Here is an 18,466-nt window from a genome sequence, read left to right as displayed (position 1 = left end):
ATTTCGAATTTACGATAATAAAATCAATGCATAATTCTCATAACTCTCCTCATAAGCAGTAGGCCTATTGCTGGCTTTTTGTAGCATCTGATATTGTAGCTTGTAATATTTTGTTGGCCAACTTGACAGCGACCTTTAGGATAATGGGTCAGACCAATAACTAAAGAACACGTATTTTAGGCGCTGGTTTTAGACATACAAGCTGTATTGTCCCTACTTTTCCTGTAGATGGGGAAAGCAAGCTAATTCCTAATCCTGGAATTCAGTGGGCGTGTTCAATAGTGTTTCGTTTTCCTGGTTTTTCCCATCTGGTCCTTACTGATGACGCACTTCCTGAGGGGCAGTGTGGACCACCTCTCCGAGTCATTCGTAGAGGGGAGGTGTATTTTTTATGTTGTTTATTTATTTAATTTCACTGTTTTTGAAACGATTTGATGTCCGTTAAGGTGGTTTATGTCTTAAACAAATATGCTGCTCACGCAATTCTGCCGCACTTCGCTTTTCTGACATTGTGTTTGGGTAATAGACGGGGGTAGCAGAAGCCATCGAAAAGTTTCTCCTTTGTACTGTACAAGATATAGCGATATGTGGATAGTCCTAAAGTAACGTGCCACGGACTGTAAGAGGGAAGAGGATATTGAGACACGCGGCTAACTGCTCTGCCTGTTAGCTCATTCGCTACTTATCAACTGCCTTGAGTGTTTGCCTTGTGTATGGATCTCTTCCACCTGAAAAGGACGAGCCGCCGGGCTGCAAATTAAACATGAAGCCGTGTCAACGGTGTGTGGTTGTTTTCTGGAGCTCTGTGGTTTAAGTACTATTCTGATCGGTCTCTCCGAGAGACCCCGAGTCAAGGCTGCTCCATCAAGGCAAGAGCAACACTGTTCAGATCATCTGGGTGGAAAGCGTGTTAGAAGTCGAGATATCACGCAGTATTTGCTTACAGCCAGCGGGAGAAAAGATCCCTAGTCTTGAGCCCATCGCAGGCTACCAGGATATTTGGGAATATTTTGGCTCTTCAGTCGGACTCCATGCAGTCGGGGAGCACTTATACGGTAAGCAGTCACGTTACCACACTTTTTGCTTCTGACAAAGTGAACTGGTTTGTATGTTGATGTCGTGGGACGGGGTGGGACTTGTGTGGGTAGTAGTTAGGCTAGTAGTTAGGCTAGGAACGCGGCCAACTTTTCCCCCGTGTTGAGCATAAGATTAAACTTTTCGGAAGTCCTGGTTTATGTTAAGAGTCGATCGACCTGTTTGTCGTCATGCACAGGTATGTATGTGAAGTTTGTTTTAATTTAGCCCTTTTAAGCATAGCTTGACAAACATTTTTGTAAATTATGGCAGTTTACCGTTTTCCTGGAAAAGTGTTGCGCAGAATGTAACGTTTGGTTACTTCAATTAGCTAATGGCCATCGGGAAATGATTGCGAGCATGGCGTTGTATCACAATCCAGTTCAGGTATTCTAATCGTAATCGTATGAGGATTAATTTGCAAGATCTTCAAATTTGGGTCGGTCGTAGTATGGGATACTTGACTTCTAGTCTTGTTCAAGTTCACCGAACGTATCGTTAATGTTGTACGCTGAAGACATTGAACATAGAAGAAGAAAGTCATTGTTATTCTTAAACCACCACTTATAAATGTTACGGCAATGACATGTTATTCCAGTGGGATTGATAGTGGTACCCAGATACATTCTGACCCGAAGATTTGTAATACATTTGATAGACTCAAATCATTTGGCCATACGAAGGCTATACTTGTATCCTGTTAACCTCTTCACTGGGAAGTGGTAGGCTATCAATGTCTCCCCTTAATGTGTCACATCTAATATCTGAGTCTGTGTGTAAGGTGGGTTTAATATCTAAGTAAATGTAAAAGTCGCTGCGTAAGAACCCATGTATGATAGGCTACATGCACATGATGAAGGAAAAGTGCGATTCTCCTTGGCTCCAACATTCATGGAAATGGTGACGTTGTCTATTTTATGGCTTTACGATGTCTTGAGATCTTTCTGCTAGCTTGTCTTTAAAGTCTTGAAATGGCCTCCGGCTCAGCTTCAGGAATTTAGGTCCTAGGTCTTTTCCATTGTTGTAGATTACATTTTAGGGTAGTCATTGAGCAGTACCATGTCCGTGCTCTTTCGTTAAGAACAGATTGTTGTGTTAAATCTGATAGGAGGTTTGGAGATACATTCAGTTTGAGTATTCGCAGCGTTGTAGGGTACATAGAAATCGACTATCTAGTGGAATTTGAGAGCCAGAGTCAACAGAGACCAAATGTCATAATGGTCCTGGCCGTAAACAAAGTTGTAGTTTCATAATGTGTATTTAGAATGTTGCGTGTTTAATAAATGCAGCTACTTCCCGACGAAGATATGAATCCAAATTCTATGTTGGGTGTGTAGTGTTTTCGCCCCCGTGACGTGGGGTCGCAAGGGAAGGCGTGCTTTTGAAGTGAGGGCGTGCGGAGTTTAAAAGCCTGGTTAGGAAAGGTGCGCACTTTCTTTCTTCCCGCACCGGACGGTAGTTCACCTAGAAACAAACAGTGACCTAGAACTTGGAAGGTGAGTGCTGCTCCCCTTGTCTGTTTTTGAGTTGATGTTGATTGTAAGGATTATGTGGAGTGTAGGCGAAGCATGCCACTTTGTTTCTCTTTACAAATGTTGGCCAGTTAGTCAATGCCCGGGGTCACTTTGCTCAAATATACTTTTTTTTTTTATATATATAACATTATTGTCTATCTTTTCTATCTTTTTTATGAACTATTCATTTTTATTTCTATGGTATTACAGTTAGAGGTTGCAAAACTCACTGTACCTGGCTGTTACAACACAGATAATGTGGACAAAATAGGATAAGCAGTGAATAGTTTTAGTTAAAAATGTTTTTTGAGCAACTGGTTCAATGTTGCATGTTGTATGCAAGTAGGGTCTGTTTACAGAGCAAAGTCCATGCTTTTTTAAATGGCATCTTTTCAAATGACTTTTGAAACATTTGGTGCTGTTTGTTTGTCTGCCTTTCTCTCTCTCTCTCTCTCTCTCTCTCTCTCTCTCTCTCTCTCTCTCTCTCATCATTCACACTTACATTGAAATCCGTAATTTGACGGTATGTGCCGTATTGGCATCATGTGGGAATAGGAGCCGGTGTCGTTAATCCATCTGTCATTTTATCCCGTAACAAGAACGGCAATCCTACGCCATGCCTTAAGTGGGAATAGTCTTGGAGTAGTGCAAAGGGGAGGTTGACTTTCCCCACCCATTCACTAGGTTGATTTGTGAGTAAGCCCTTGCCCCACTGATGTCCCATTATTTCTCTATGGGGAGCCATTTAACATCATCCGCAAGTGGTTGTGATCACTTTTAGCCCAAGACTGTCTTTTATCTGTGAGCTGGTTTTGAAGAATTCAATTAGTTCCAGGCTATTTGTCTGGGCAGTGGATAAATGGACGTTGTGTGATCATGTTGCACAACAGATCAACTGTTTTTTCGTTGCTATGGTTGCCTATTTTTTTTTGGAAGCTAGTGCTAAGGAAACTGAAAAAAAAAAAATGACAAAAATAAATGGCCCTAAAGCAAAAAGTCTTTAATCAATCAATCAAATCAATCAATCAAACATATTTCAGTAGCGGTGGGTGTCTAGATTACAACTGCTATCTTGTGCGGATTTGAGCTGAAACATCTTACCTGTCTTTTGTGTTTACCCGTACCCAAAAATGCCTGATAAATGGGGGCTGATGAAGTATTCCCTTTCTACTATCTTTCTTTTTATTTATTCTCCCCCCTTCATATTTTCATGCATACTTTGCCATCTCTGTCATCCTCAAACATTTAGCAGGTGAAATGGAAGTTTGAGGTGTGAATGGGGAGCACAAGCTCTATTTGAAAGGGAAATGTCGTTCTGTTTTGACTCGACCTGGTGGTGAAGGTTAAGGCTGCCCTGCCTGATCATGCCACACAGAAGGTACATCCCATGCTGTTATTTGCATGCTCTCTCTGTCCTTGTTAATCAGTCCTCAAGCTTGTGCAAAAGTCTGACTTCACGAAAGGATGTCTAATTTCTCTAATTGTTGCCAGAGGAGACGATGAGGGAGGACAGAGGGTCTAAGAGTGAGGAGACATAAGAGCATCCTATGTGGAGGTCTTTTTAGAGATGAATCTCATATTTATGGTTTCAAGGCATGATGTGTCTCTTTGGAGTCAGTAGGCTTGAATATGCTTGAATTATCATGAAATATACCAACTGTAATGAAACATTGATGAAAGTGTTGCCTAGAGGTCTGTGTTTAATCAACAATTCATTTATACCATGTCATGAGAACAGCAGATAATCACACCTTGTTAACAGGATTTGGCCTCCTGTCTAGTTTGTTTAAAGTAATTGGAGCTTTTCCTTCTTAACATGCTGTTTTTAAAAGATTGATGCTTGCTGGTGTGCAGTCGTGTCTTTCCTTATAAAACGTTGCACTATAATTGTATAGTGTATTATATTCTGCTGTACTCTATAGGTTGGACTTCATGTAATAGCACATCTAGCCTATGGATTTGAATGGAGATCTCTGCAATTGTGATGTCAGCATTTGGCATAATAGACAAAGAAAAATAATGGTGATGAATAATGAAATTAAATTTAGACCTGTGCCAGTGTTGGTTTAAACTGAGACCACCTAATTGTCTCCGATGACAATTACATATAGTAGAAATTTCACTTTGATTGATCTTAAAGTTGTTAATTTCTGACATGCTGTATATAACGTTTAGTTTAGCAAGAGGTGATGCTGCTGTCATCAGTAATTGACATCTCTTAAAAGTGATGTGTGTGAGCAAGCACATCCCATTTCTCATCTGTCGTCTATCTCCATTGCATTCCTTCCTTTTTTCCTTCACGTTTTATAAAGGGTCCAGGACGTAAAAAAGGAAGGAAGGGAGTATTGACAAATAAAGGAAATGAGAATCACCGCAAGACTTCCAATAGGCTGCAAGTCTCCTTAGCTGCCCTGCCTCCTATCTTTTAAAGGTGCAGTGGATGATTATAATCCCATACACTTCTTCGTAAAATTCAGAGAATGGTTTCTCACGGTCGTCTCGCTGTCTGTTCAGCGTGTGCTTTTAAAAAAGGTTCGGTATTCGTACAAACCCCAGCCAATCAACACCGGGTTTCAGGAGCATGGAAGAGAGGGGTTGCATTTGATTGGCTGTTGAGCTCCAATATCAAGACCTTTCTGGAAACTACATTGCGGACCGTTTTTGTTAATCTCCCATTTCCTCGTTGTCCATCTTTTATTTCCGATTTCCTCATTGTCCATTTTTTCATCTCCCATTTACTCAGTACTTGTGTTTCAGTAGGCTGTGTTTGCAATTCATGGTTGGCTATGGCTGTTTCATGGTTGGCTATGGCTGTTTTGTGTTTCCTGGAAAAGAGCTTTGTCGTCTTATCTGCCATCAGTTACCCAAGGCTTTTAACAATGATAATACTTCCCGTGATGTGTGACTCAGGTGTTTTTTTTTGTTTAGTTTGAGCTGTTTGTTGTGTCTCCAGGTTTTGATTCATTTGGTTTTATTTGTCTGCCTGTAGAATCATTAAATGCATTTGTTAAGCATCTGGCCTTACTGTCCATTTCGAGTTTATATGAAACTTCTATGGAAACGTTTTACAGATGTTCTTCAAAGGGAAAAATACAGATGTTTTGCATGTTTGCTGCCCTCTAATTTCCTGTGTGGTGTCCTGCACAGTGCCACAGGCGAAGGTTCAATACATCCTGCCCACGGAGCGGAAAGTAGCAAAGAGAAATGCTAAATAACAAAATAGGTAAATAAAGAACTGATAAAGGATGGTAATATACGTATGAAGACTTCACATATTCCCCATCACTTCCTGAATCGGCCACCAATGAAAGGCTTTCCGAGAAGTAAAGAAGTGAAGATGGGATGGCATTTCGTTTTTTGGGCTTTTGAGCAAGGTGAACAGGTTCACCAGGCTGATTTTGTTGCTCCTCCTCAAAAAATGCGAAATATGTTGTTGAGGTAGTTGTTGTTTTCAAAATCACTGGAGGAAAAGGTGTTCTGCATAAAAAAACAGAAAGGTCATCGGGTAATTTAGAGGGCTCTTCCTGAAATAGGTTTGAGCTATGAGCTGCCATTCCTGTTCTGGGTAGGGACAAAACAGCCAGAAGACGATTCAAATGACTCATCAGAGGCGAGATGCTTCTCGCAGCTTTAGTAAGTCAGGAAAGTTATTGTATTGAGCCGCCTATAACCACATATGTGAGCTGAACATGTAGCCTATATGTAGGCTAATTTCATCATAGCAGGTTATAAGATTATATTAAAGTATTCTGGTGCCATTACTCTGACTTTCCTCTGGAACCCTTTTCAGAATTCTACAGGTGGACTTTTTGACTGTCTAGTAGTCACGACCAGATGTCTAGTAGTCGAGACCAGATGTATTATGACTTTTCAATACGTAACACATGAGTAATACACAGACAGACCGATAGACAGACAGAACGGAGTGGGAAAATAGGACTTTTATTTAAAAAACATCAAATGCCACTTAAAACAAATCCGCCTACATCTCCAGCTAACTACAAGCATACCAAAATCATTATCAGGGTCTATTTCACCCCACACACCACAATTTCCCTCCACTAAAGCCCTTAACATAGCTAACAAGTCAATTTCTCAATTTTTCCCCTTTTGAGAGTTTAAGATGGCCAACTTGGCCTGTCCCACAAAAAAGTTAGCCAACACAAATCGCTCCCCTCCAGCCTGTCTGCACCCACAACCAAATACAAACAACGTCTTGGAGAACAGCAACCCCAACCTCATCAATGTTCTCCACAGTACTAAAAAAAGGGGAGCCAGCCTCGCATTCACAATCTCAAAGTAGGTGAAAAACATGATCAGGACTACGTAAAGGACAACTGGGTGAAACCATGTCATTGAATCGTGACTGTCCTTAAAGCCAATGAAGCCTCCCGCACTGAAGATCACCTAAGCTGTCGGGCAGTGGGGACTTCTAAGACAGTCTTTAGGATGGAAGCACCCCGTTGGGTACAGAGAGAGGGATACAAGACAGACAGAAATACTGTCCATGGCAGAAATATAGAGACTGATTTTCTATATACGTTTGAGGACATCCAGTAAGGGTGCTGGGTCGTTTTGCTTTTTCTTGGAAATAAATGTATTAACTGACATTTCTTGTTAGTGTCTGCCCTCAGGGGAGCTTAAACTGTTCGTCCATTTTAGGAGTCTGTCACTGTCTTTCCTCTTTTTTGCTTTTTATAGTCTACCTTGACATGTTGAAATCCAGTTCTTAGTTCAGTTAGGCCCATTTATGGTAATCTTGGTTGAAAAGGCGTTGTGTAAATAGATGTCTCGTCGTAGCCTATTTTTTCTTAGAATGAAGCAATGACACTCGACATAACTTCAATATATATTGGATATACCCATTGACAATAAGCAAGTAAATTATTCATGAAATAAAAATGAAAAAGAATTTTGGTGCCATTTCAATAGGATGCAGAGCCATTTCTAAACTAATTTTGTTGCATCATGTTGGTCAAGGTTCAGAAAATCGATTTGTCCATGACCCAGGGAATTGGCGTCCTGAGCTCAGTTTTTCTGGCATCAGCAGTTATTCAATCCCTTTTATTACGTGGACAGTATTTCGTTGCCTGAATTGTCAAAGCAGGGTGTCTGTTTACTTGACTACGTGTCATGTTTATTTATTTTTTGTCCTGGAAGCTCATTACTCTTCCTCTCCTTTCCCAGGTGATCCCTTTGCTGTGTCGATCCTGAAGCTCCATCCATCCATCCATCCATCCATCCATCCCTCCATCTCTCTCTCTCTCTCCCCCCTGGGCTGCTGACGTCCTGCCGTGACTGTACCAAGGCTTGCGCAGGCCCACCACGAAGGCGTCTGTGCTCCGGGACTTGGTCACGTTACGTCAGGCGAGGAAGTCAGCTGCCAAAGCGCTCAGCCCCCCGCCCCCCCCCCTCCACCACTCAGGCCCTCTGATGGATCTCCAGCCTGCTCGCTTGCTGCTGGGGACTGTGCTGCTCGTCCTGACCGTGTCGGTGAGCCCAGGCAGGGCTGAGAAGATCTACACCAACACCTGGGCTGTCCACATAGCAGGTGGGGAGCAAGAGGCCAACCACATTGCCGAAAAGCACGGCTTCGTCAACCTTGGACATGTGAGTACAAAATTAAAGTGTGTGTATGTGTGTGTGTGTGTAAACAAATGTGTTTGTGATGTAAATTATTTCGTAAAGGTTTTGTAAGTGTGCTGGTGTCCTTGGACATATACTCGTATAGAGAAAGGCTATGTGTTTGTGATACTATTGTATTTTAAACATGAAGTGTGTAAAGTAAGTTTTCCTTAAAATTGTGTTTGTCTCTGAGGGACTGTTTGACAGTATGCTGACGTGTGTCTTGGTGTCTGGTGAGTCGTGTTACTCAGGAATGTGTGTGTGGTCTTGTGTGAGCATGTTGTGCAGTTGCAGTTTTGCAACATCTGTCTGTTGTAAGGGAAGTGTTTTCAGACATTACTGTTTAAGGGTTGGATTGTGTGTGACTGTGCTTCTCTGTGTGTGTGTGTGTGTGCGTGCGGGCGCCTGTGCGTGTGTGTGTGCTTGTTATAAAGGTAATGTGAGATGAAATGAAGAGCTGTGAGAGAGTGGCCTGGTTGCGAATCTGTTTGCAGTGGATATTTACATGGCAGGTCAATTTACAAGGAACTTGTGAGTCTTTAGACGATAAAAGGGTGTGGACATGTTTGCTCGATTTCAGACACTAGGCTGACGTAATGAAGGTCAACGTGGTGTAGGAAATCACATAACTGCCAAGGAATCTAGGGTCAGTTTAGAGTCCATTATTGTGTGAACCTCTCAAGGAATCTAAAGTCACTTAAGAGTCCATTTTTGTGTGAACCTCTCAAGTGTTAGTTCCCCATAGTTAGTGCCTTTTCAAATTTCATCTTTGGTTAATAATTGTAGATGGAGACCTAATTTTCCATTTGCTTGTGTCATTAGTGACTTCCTATGGCATTGTTGTGTGTATTGTCAGTTTCTTTTTGTCAAGGAGAACCTAGCAAATGTCCTCCTCACAAAGGGAGTGAAGGGGTTAGGACCAAGCATGAGGCGTTGCAGAGGTCAACATTCCCTGTAGGGCCAACTCTGCAGGGTCTTGTTATGCGCAACCCCTAACGGTTAGCGATGGAGGAAGTATCAGCACTCTTGAGTCATCTCTTCGAGAAAATGTGTTGCCCCTCCAAGTCCCTCCAAGTAGATTCCAACTAGATTTCCTGTTTTTAATTAGATACATGCTCTCTCAAGTTCTTGAGAATTTTCTCTTGCCATCTTTTTATGCCCCCACCGATGCAAACTGCCAGGAGTTTCGGCAGCACTCAAAAAAACCCTCTGTCCACACACTCAGTCAAGCTGTTTAGTATTAGAGACGGCCGGGTCTGAGCCATTACCATGTGGAGGCCTGTGAAGTTCTCCAGGCCGCTGTGGCCTCCCCGACAGCAGCCTTATCAGGTCTCTGTGCTTCCTGTGGTCTGTCCATTCTCATTACCTCTGAGGAAATGGTGAAAGGACTGGAAGCTCTCCTGAAGGTTCTGCTTCACTGTATCCCATTGATCAGTGCGACTGTTTTGGACTTGGGAGAGAGAACTGTGAGCGAACTCTGAGAGAACTCTGTTCTCTCTCCCGGCAGCTCCTGGTTGGTAGTGAAGGTCTTTCACAGGAGGTGATTCTTAACTGCGTCTTTGATGAAAGCGGTCCCAGCGGCAGAGACATTGGAGAGCGAGGGTGACGGGGCACGGTGGGTGATTCTCCTCCTGTCTCAGCAGGGGCAGTAATAGAAGACACCTACTGTTCCCTCTGAATGACGCCTGTCATGCCCTCGGTGCTAAGCTCAGGTGTTGAAATTCTCGCTGCAGCACAATCATGTCGAATGCCCCCCCCCCCCACTCTTCCCTTCTCTTCCGGTTCTTCCTGCTCTTTGTCTGTCAGATTTCAAATGTGCTTTGTCCTCTCTGGTCCAGGGCTGTAGCTAAAGGCATCCTTTTGTTGTATTGTATTGCACATTAGTGTAAGATGGGGTGCTTTTTAGGTATAGCCTAATCTTTTGTCAAAAATCCCTTATCACTATGCCTCGTGTTTGTGTTCAATGCTCTCCATTTCCATTTCACTCTTTGCTTTACTGAGCAAGCCACTGAATATTTAGTGTCACTGAGAGTGAAACAGAACAGACACCATTACCTTTCAACCTTCCCAAAACAGCTGTCCCCATGGTATACAAACCTGTCCTGAACAATACCCTTTGGACTGTGTATGTGTGTGCGCCCGCGCAGGCATTTGTGTGTGTGTGTGCGTGCGTGCGCGCAGGCATTTGTGTGTGCTGCGTGTGTGTGTTTGTTTGTTGAATCAGATGATGCAGCACACAATCCTCCGACCCAGGTACATACAGTGCTTTCCTACACAAAAGGACTTTGAGCCCTGGATTTGCTAGATACTGTCAGGAAAAAAGACAAACAACGATCTCAGATCTTCTGATGTGACGGACAGCGTTCAAGATTTAGGGACTGTCGTGGTCCCACATTCCTCCTATTTCCTTTCATTATCTCTTCCGTTTCTCTGCCACGACCCCTTTGAATTATTGAGCTTCCTCCGTTTGCATATAGTTAGCACAGTGGGTGGGTGTTGAAATGAATTAAACATATCCTGTCAGCGTGCCGTTCTAGTCTCTGGTTGCATCAGAGGCCCCCTCCAACTGCTGGCATGAGAGGAATGAGCTTGTTTACAGTGTGATCATTTCCGCAACTCAACTCAACTCGCTCCATCTTTCATGGCTTCCTGCTTCATGGTTACATGCACACACAGTACACAAGAGTTTCTCTGGAAATGTTTAATTCAGCAATTGCTTACGCCAAAAAAACTCTTTGTGTAAATGAGAGCCATCCCTGTTTTTCTTTTTTTCTTCAAAAACCTCAAGCCTCTCTGTGGATCCTTGCGCCCAAAATGAACCAGCAGAGCTCCAGATACTCCTTCGCTCCATTTCTCCTTCAAATGTGTTGCAAACGGAAAACAATCCCCCCCCCCCCCCCCCCCCAAAAAAATAACTCAGTTTGGAATTTGGTTTGTGGAAGGCTGAGGTAGTGAATTTCTATATACAAGTCAAGACTCTGTAATGGCCTGCCGGCCTGCTATGGGCCCCGGTGATGAATGGAGGCCTCTGCCTAACGTGGTTTGATTGGAGCGCTGGCTCTGGTGGGGTGGTAATGGATGGAAATGATAGCCTAAGGGAGAGACACTGAAGTAGGAGGGAGACTCGTAACTCTCCAGCACCTCCGAGCTCTCCGACAGGCGAGAGGGAAGCTCTGTCCTCCCTAGACGCCTCAACAGGGAGACGTTTTGGAAAATGGCCTCCAAAGCGGGGGGTGGAGGGGTTGTTCTGCAGAAGATCTGTGATGGCCCTATGGCTACAAACGTCCTTCAGAGGACTCTGTGCTAAATTGCCAGGGCTATTTCAGTGAAACGAGGTTCTCAATCTGCAGGAGTTAGAGGTCCTGTCAGGTGGAGACTTTTTCTTTTTTCCCCCCATCAGTTTTTTGATTCCACTGTATGTTAGGCCTTTAAACGTGTTGTTCTGGTTCCAACTCTGGGTCTGTCCAAGTCTCCTAGTTAATTAAAGGGTGGAGTTCTCGTGTCTGGGGGTGGTAATCTGCGTGCTGATCTCTCTCTGACAGACACAGCCCAGCTTCTCTCCCAACGATGGTCCACATGCTTCTGTCTTTCCTGCTCTGAGTGGAAATCAATTTGTAATTGAGACGAGGCTGCTGGCTGATCAGAAGATGTCGTTATTGTTAAGGGGAGACAAAATTGCAATTATTCCGCGCAGTTTGCAACAGATGAAGATGGCGGCGAGGTCCACGAGCAAATGGGAGAGGCAGGGATGGAAAGCTGAAAGCTGTGACTGAGAATAGTTAACTGAAAAGGCAGCTTTCTCAGTGGGTATTCTACACTCGTCTCTGTGCCCTGTTAAGCTGGCGACAGAGGTATTGGGATGGGATTGGGATTGAAGGCCGCTTGCTAAATGTCGGGCCTAAATGGTGCAAAACATATTGGGCTTTCACTCATTTGACGAGCCAATTTTGGTTTAGCTCCAATGGCTGGATCACTTATTTTCCACCTCTAATGTGATTGAGCCTAACTGGTCTATCTTGCTGGGCCACTGCATTTCATCCATATTACTGCAGTTGGCCCTGAACCAAAGCATTCGTAAGAGCCGTGTGTTTCGGCCAGTCGAAACTGTCAGAGCTTACTTAACAAACCTCCTCTCGTCTCTTTCTCTTTCTTTCTCTTTTGTCGTTTCCAAAGAAAGCTTTTTGGGTCTGGCTTAAGGAAGGCTCCCTCCGTTTTTCGTGGCTCAATTTGTTGGAAAAATCGGCTTAACTTTTCATCCAGTGCTTGAAATCGGTCTACTAAGTCAAGCTTGCCGCTTCCCCAGAGGTCCAAGGGGCACACACAAGAATACTCACATACTCACTGGGGTTTTAGAATACTCACATACTCACTTCGGTTCTAGAATACTCACATACTCACTGGGCTTCTCTCCTTCTCCTACATGGTTTTTCTGAGGTAGTATTCACCTATATGTCATATCCAATGATATCGAAATTAACCTTCAAATCAGTTCTGTTTGTTACTTGTTTAAATGAATCAGGCATTTTGTGAAGAGCAGCCCATGAACACCTTTGATCAGGCAGATGGAAAACCGCTCCTTATGACCAGTATAAGAATGAGATTCCCATGTGCTAGACCTCTGTGTTAAGGAGAATCGGCATGTTACCAGACTGATGGACAACATTAGCACCTACAAGCTAAGGCTGTGGCCCTCCATCATGTGGTGCTGATGTGAGAGGAACTTATCTGATTTATCATTTTTCTCTCTCTTCCCCTGTCACTCCCTCTGTCTCTCTCTGTCTTTGTCTCTCTCTCTCTCTCTCTGTCTCTTTCTGTCTTCCCCCTGCTTAGTGTCTTGCTCTGTCGGTTGGTCTCCGGTCTATCCTCTCATTTTCTCTGTCTTTACTGACCTGCACCCCCCGTCACCACACCACACCGCACCACACCGCCCGTGCCATGTTTTACGTCTTTGGCGAGATTAGCGGACGCCCACCGTAACTCAGATAAGCGAAGCGCGAAAGCACACACTGCACCTGGCAATCCTCACCCCCTCTTATCAGCCGTTAGATTTTAATCTCCTCGCCTGTCCTCTCTGCCCTCTGGCCGCTGACGTCTATCTTGACCTTCAGTTGCCGCCACTCACCCCACAACACCAGCAACCCCCCCGCCCCCTCCTTCCACCCCCCCCAAACCACCCACCTACCGACCGACTGGCCGACCTGGCCGAGCTAAACCACAAATCACAGCCGGGTTTTTTCTTCAAGGGAAACGAACGCAGCTGGAATTCCTCGTCTGTACCTCAGCCCCCCCACCCCTACCCCAGATGCCCTTTTTACCGGCGCCACGCGCTGCAGCTGCGGTGGACGTCTAGCGTGACCAAGGTGTTGCCGGAGTCCTTCGGCTGAGTGCTGACAACTTCATCCGCGAGCCATGGCGCTGGCTCGTGACAAGGCAAAGTCGGGACCGAGCGCAGCAGAGGTCGTCACGTTTCAAAAAACCCCCATTAAGGAAATAAAAGCAAGGCCAACGAGCACACTGACACCCCGGGGGAGGGGTGGTGGGGAGAGTGAGTGCGTGAGCGAGATGGGCCATAACGTATCGCCCTGGCTGAAGCGAGAGGTAATGAATGTGGTGATTTGAGTATGGTAATGAGGAGCGCTCAGATTAGATTTATGTCTAGACCAAGGGTGGGGTGAGGGCAGCTGGCCACCGCCGGGGCCCTCAAACCAATTTTCTGTGCACGTGTGTGTGTGTGTGTGCGCGTGTGCCCGTGTGTGTGTGTTGGTTAAAGGGGGGGGCCCTTCTTCCTTTCCTCCCTTTGCCCCCCCCACCCCCAACACGGGCACTGAAACCTATCCAGACATCTCTTATCGTTATACTGCATTGGCGTGTGGGTGATTCATGGCTTCACTGGCCTCTGCCGCGACACTGGAGGCTGGAGTCGGGAGGCTGGAGGCTGGGGTCGTGAGCCAAAGTCGAGCGAAGGAGAGGATGGAGCCCCTGTGGATAAGGGCATCAGAGAGCATTGTGGGGGAAATCTGAGGAGAGAAACAGTGTGGAACGGAAACATCTGGGCGGCAAAACATTAGTTCATATCTTATCAGATTGCCCTCATTGTCATGTAAGGAACACTGAGCAGGAGGTGGAGAGTAGGCTTAATGGACATGTGTGTGTGCATTTTGTGTTTGTTTGTTTGTGTATGATGACACAATAAACAATAAATGCTTCTGTGCATTGATCCATTTTACGTTTCAGAATGAGAAAGGGTTCATGCTGGTGTCTCTGTCTATCTCTCTCTCTTTCTTTCTCTTTCTCTTTCTCTCTCTTTCTCTCTCTGTCTCGCTCTCTTTCTCTCTCTGTCTCGCTCTCCGTCTCTCCTTTTTCATTCCTCCTGTCTTTGTTTCCAGAGAAAAAGCCCTTGTTCCATTCCTGGCGTTTAAGCATCATTAGCCCCATGATCAAAGCAGTCTTTTCTATTTTTATTGCCACCGCCAAGCGCTGGGTTTTTTATTTCTCAGAAATGGATCTGCTGAAGAATGTCCTCCAGCTGTGCGCACTGAGCTTTTGGGCTTTGGGGTGGGGAATTTGACTGTGTGTGTTTGTGTGTGTGTGTGTGTGTGTGTGTGTGTGTGTGTGTGTGTGTGTGTGTGTGTGTGTGTCTGTGATGTGCGTGCAGGTGTGCTATTGATGGTGGTAGGGGGCCTCTATGACGGCATACTCCTCTGGAGAATTGTCTCCCACTAAGCTAAAGTGAGTGTGTTGCCCCCCCCCCCCCCCCCCCCCCCCCCAAATGTCCCCCCACCACTGTGTCACTACTGTGAGAAACCAGGTGAATGGTTCAAGAGGAATAAAAGTGTGTTCAAAAAACGTTTCTCTGCTCTGCGTCTGGTATGAATATGAATCTTACCGGTGGCGGGTTGACTTAAGTAAGGCATGTGAACGTGACTGTCAAGTGATGCAAGGGGACTGATGTTAGCAATACGAATTACCTCTGTAATGGGGCATTTGTCAATCACTTGAAGCAGACAAAAATTTCTCAGCTTGTGCAATGAGAGGATCATGCCCTCTAGATCACTCACGCAATTTCCAGCGACTGTTTGCTTTCTTAAGAAGAGTGACGAGCTCTTTGCTTCCAGTAAGTGAATGTAACTGGCTGTCAATCTGCCTCATCACACCATCAGCTTCAGTGACTCCATTCTCTTAAAACAGGGCAACTCTCGGAAAATTCAGATTTTTCTCAGTTTGTAATTTTGAATCGTGACCTCAGTGGATTTGTTCTCAAACTGTTGGTGCGTGCGTGTGTGTCTGCGTGTTTGTCTGCGTGTTTGTCTGCGTGTTTGTTTGTGTGTTTGTTTGTGTTTGTGTTTGGACAAGTGGCCAACAGGCCATGCTGACCCTGGGACAGCAGGAGGTGGTGACTCCTCTGCTCCTAGCTGACTGGCTGACTGTTTAGAACGGTCTGCTGGTTTAAAGCACACACTACAACACAACACAACACGCAAGTTCGCAACTGCGCCCGACCATGAAGTGAAATAATTACAGGCTAGTAAAATATGAATATGAAATACCAATGTCACCAATGTGCGTGTGTGTGTGTGTGTGTGTGTGTGTGTGTGTGAGCTGCTGATGTACTACATCGGTATTCCAATTTTTTTTTAACACATTTTAACCTCTAGAACCAATAATTCCGACTGCAGTTATTATGATTCCAATCCTTCAGCGCTGGTTCTGTGAAAACGCTGCTTGCCAGATGCTCGCACCAGGAACCGTGTTAATGAGCGCTAGGTCTTTCTCTCACACGTTCAGCTCAAAGTCCACCGTTAACACACGCAGCCACCTGCAGTCGGCAGGTTCAACAGCGCCAGGGGACAAATGGCCCTCCCACTCGGTCCCTCTCTCTCTCTCTCTGGCGCTTGCTCGCATGCATGCGTCATGACACACACGTGAAAGGTCAGCAGCCTCCTCCTATGTTGCGTTAACAGAACAATGGGTTCCTCCCAGTCTGTTCCTTTTGGCTCGGGGGAGAGAGACAGGCGTGCGAGATGGAGAGAGAGATAGAGCGGTCGAGGTATGAAAGCACGCCACCTCCTCGTTTCTCTCCCCGCAGGCCTCGGAATTGGCACGTTTTTAAAGAAGATGCCCGACTCTGATAGACCCTTCAGCTCTCATCCCAGTGTTCGAGGGAGTGCATATTGAAAAAGCCAACAAATGGCAGAGCGTGTCATTATCACGCGTGTGTTATGGAACGGTTGGTGGAGTCAGCCACATCAATGAGATTGAATATCTTGAAAAGTGTGGATCCATTTTCCCCAGAAGCACTTCTCTTCTCTTATCCTCCAGGAGGACGCATAAGGCCCTTTTTTTAAACTCACGGCCCTCTCCATTCTGGATTCGGGGCTGGTTCGGCTTAGCCTGGTTCTGGCGGGAAAGCTGCATAGCGAGCTCTAGAAATCTGTTGCAGTGACTAAAGCCAGATCAGCCAGATTCCCACCCAGGGAAGGTCTGCTGGTGACTAGAGAGCTTGGGGCAACACTGGGGACCAGAGGGCTGCGTGGAGGAGGAGGTTGATGGAATTTAATGAGCACGCCAAACTTGAAGAACGGACCGGGTGTAGGAGGTGGAGGTGGGGGTGGTGGATTAGGAGGAGGTGTTGGAGGATTGGGTGGAGGTGGGGTAGGGTTCTCACAGCATTGACTTCCCCTCACAGGAAACCAAGCAGCGACGGTGCTGATTGTATCTGATGTGGTTGTGCAATGCTCTCTCTCTCTCTCTCTTTCTTTCTCTCTGGCTCTCTCTTTGTGTGCTCTCTCTCCCAATGCTCTCTCAATGCTCCCCCCCCCCCCCCCCCTCATGTTGGAGAGAAGTACCATCTTCTGTCTCTTCTGTATCGGTGTACCTTTTTTGATCAAACAAGCACACACAGGCGCACACACGCACACACACACACACACACACACACACACAGGCACACACACAGGCACGCACACCTGCTCTTGTGTTCTGGTGTAGCGTAACCAGTACTGTCACAGCTTCAAACACTAACATGCTGCTCAGGCACACTAGTGCTAGATACATTCCTCTCATGACACACACACACACACACACACACACACACACACACACACATACACACGGAGGCAGGCAGTCAACACAGGCAGTGCAGCCCCTCCCTCCCTCTGTTTGCCTGCTCAAAGATGATAAATGACTGTTTTGACAGATTCCCATGACTCCATAAGAACAGTCAGGAATCTACAAACGTTTAGGAACAAGGCTGTGTCCATGGGAAAACTCCCTCCCTCTCTCTGCCCTCCCGTCCCCGCCTCCCCTCCCCCCGCTGCCCTCTCTCTCTCTCTCTCTCTCTCTCTCCTTTCTTTCGCGCTCCCTGCCTTTCTATCTCCTTCTTCCTCCATGTTTCTGTCTTCTGCAGTGGACTGTTCTGGGTGGGTGTTCTCTCTCAGCCTTCAGCAGCAGGTCTAGTGTGGAGCAGGAACAAAAGTCAGCCTTGGAGAACTGAATGCATTTAACAGCCATAACTGCCCACAACCCTCTACTCTCTAACCAAGCCCCACTTCAATGTTAAAATGAGAGTATCTGCAAGAGACGTATTCTTCCTGTGTGTGTGCCTGAGAAAGAGAGAGCGAGAGAGGGAGAGTGACGACTGGAGATGCCGAATGAAAAATGAGCATATTATAATTTGACAAAACTACTCTTTGCTGTTTTGGCAATCCAGTGTTTGTAAAGAGGATACAACAAAGCAAGACAGAAAAGTGTATGTCAAAGGCAATGCAAAGTTTTTGGATGACTTTGTGAGTCTATGCATGTTGCTGTGTGCGTGTGCGTGTGTGTGTGTGTGTGTGTGTGTGTGTGTGTGTGTGTTGGTGGTGTGTGTGTGCGCACGGCTGGGAATGCTGTGTATCTGTCCTCGGCCCTATTAGCCAAGCTTGATTTTGAAGAATGAAAGCGCTGAGAAGTCAGCACAGTTTCCTGAGCATAAATATTGCACCACCGCTTACAGTGTTTTGTAATGAGACACACTTGTGCAAGAGATGTAATCAATTTTTGATGGCGGCTGGTGTGGATGGGGGGAAACTCTGGTCTGGTCTGGTCTAGAGAAAGTAATAAAGACCAAGAAAGAGGGGACGAGTGAGAGTGAATGAGTGAGAGGGAGAGGGAATGAGAGTTGAGGACAGAGGAAAAAAAACTGTGTGAACACAAAGAAACCGAAAAGTGAGAGGGAGAGAGAATCGTTATCAGGATAGGAGTGCTTTGCAGAT

At 45.5% G+C, this 18,466-nt stretch overlaps 1 protein-coding gene across 1 annotated transcript in view; it reads left to right on the top strand.

The window, feature by feature from the left end:
* The first annotated feature begins 353 nt into the window (after positions 1–353).
* The window catches only part of furina (furin (paired basic amino acid cleaving enzyme) a), a 111,408-nt gene continuing 93,295 nt past the window's right edge, over positions 354–18,466 (top strand). Inside the window, exons 1-2 of the mRNA XM_080843066.1 lie at positions 354–1,055; positions 7,776–8,198. Coding sequence (XP_080699192.1) covers positions 8,022–8,198 — 177 coding nt within the window. The 5' untranslated portion in view covers positions 354–1,055; positions 7,776–8,021. The remainder of the gene's footprint in view (positions 1,056–7,775; positions 8,199–18,466) is intronic.

The sequence above is a fragment of the Sprattus sprattus genome (assembly GCF_963457725.1).
Source record: "Sprattus sprattus genome assembly, chromosome: 8".
NCBI classification, from domain to species: Eukaryota; Metazoa; Chordata; class Actinopteri; order Clupeiformes; family Clupeidae; genus Sprattus; species Sprattus sprattus.
This window is presented reverse-complemented; position numbering and strand designations above follow the sequence as displayed.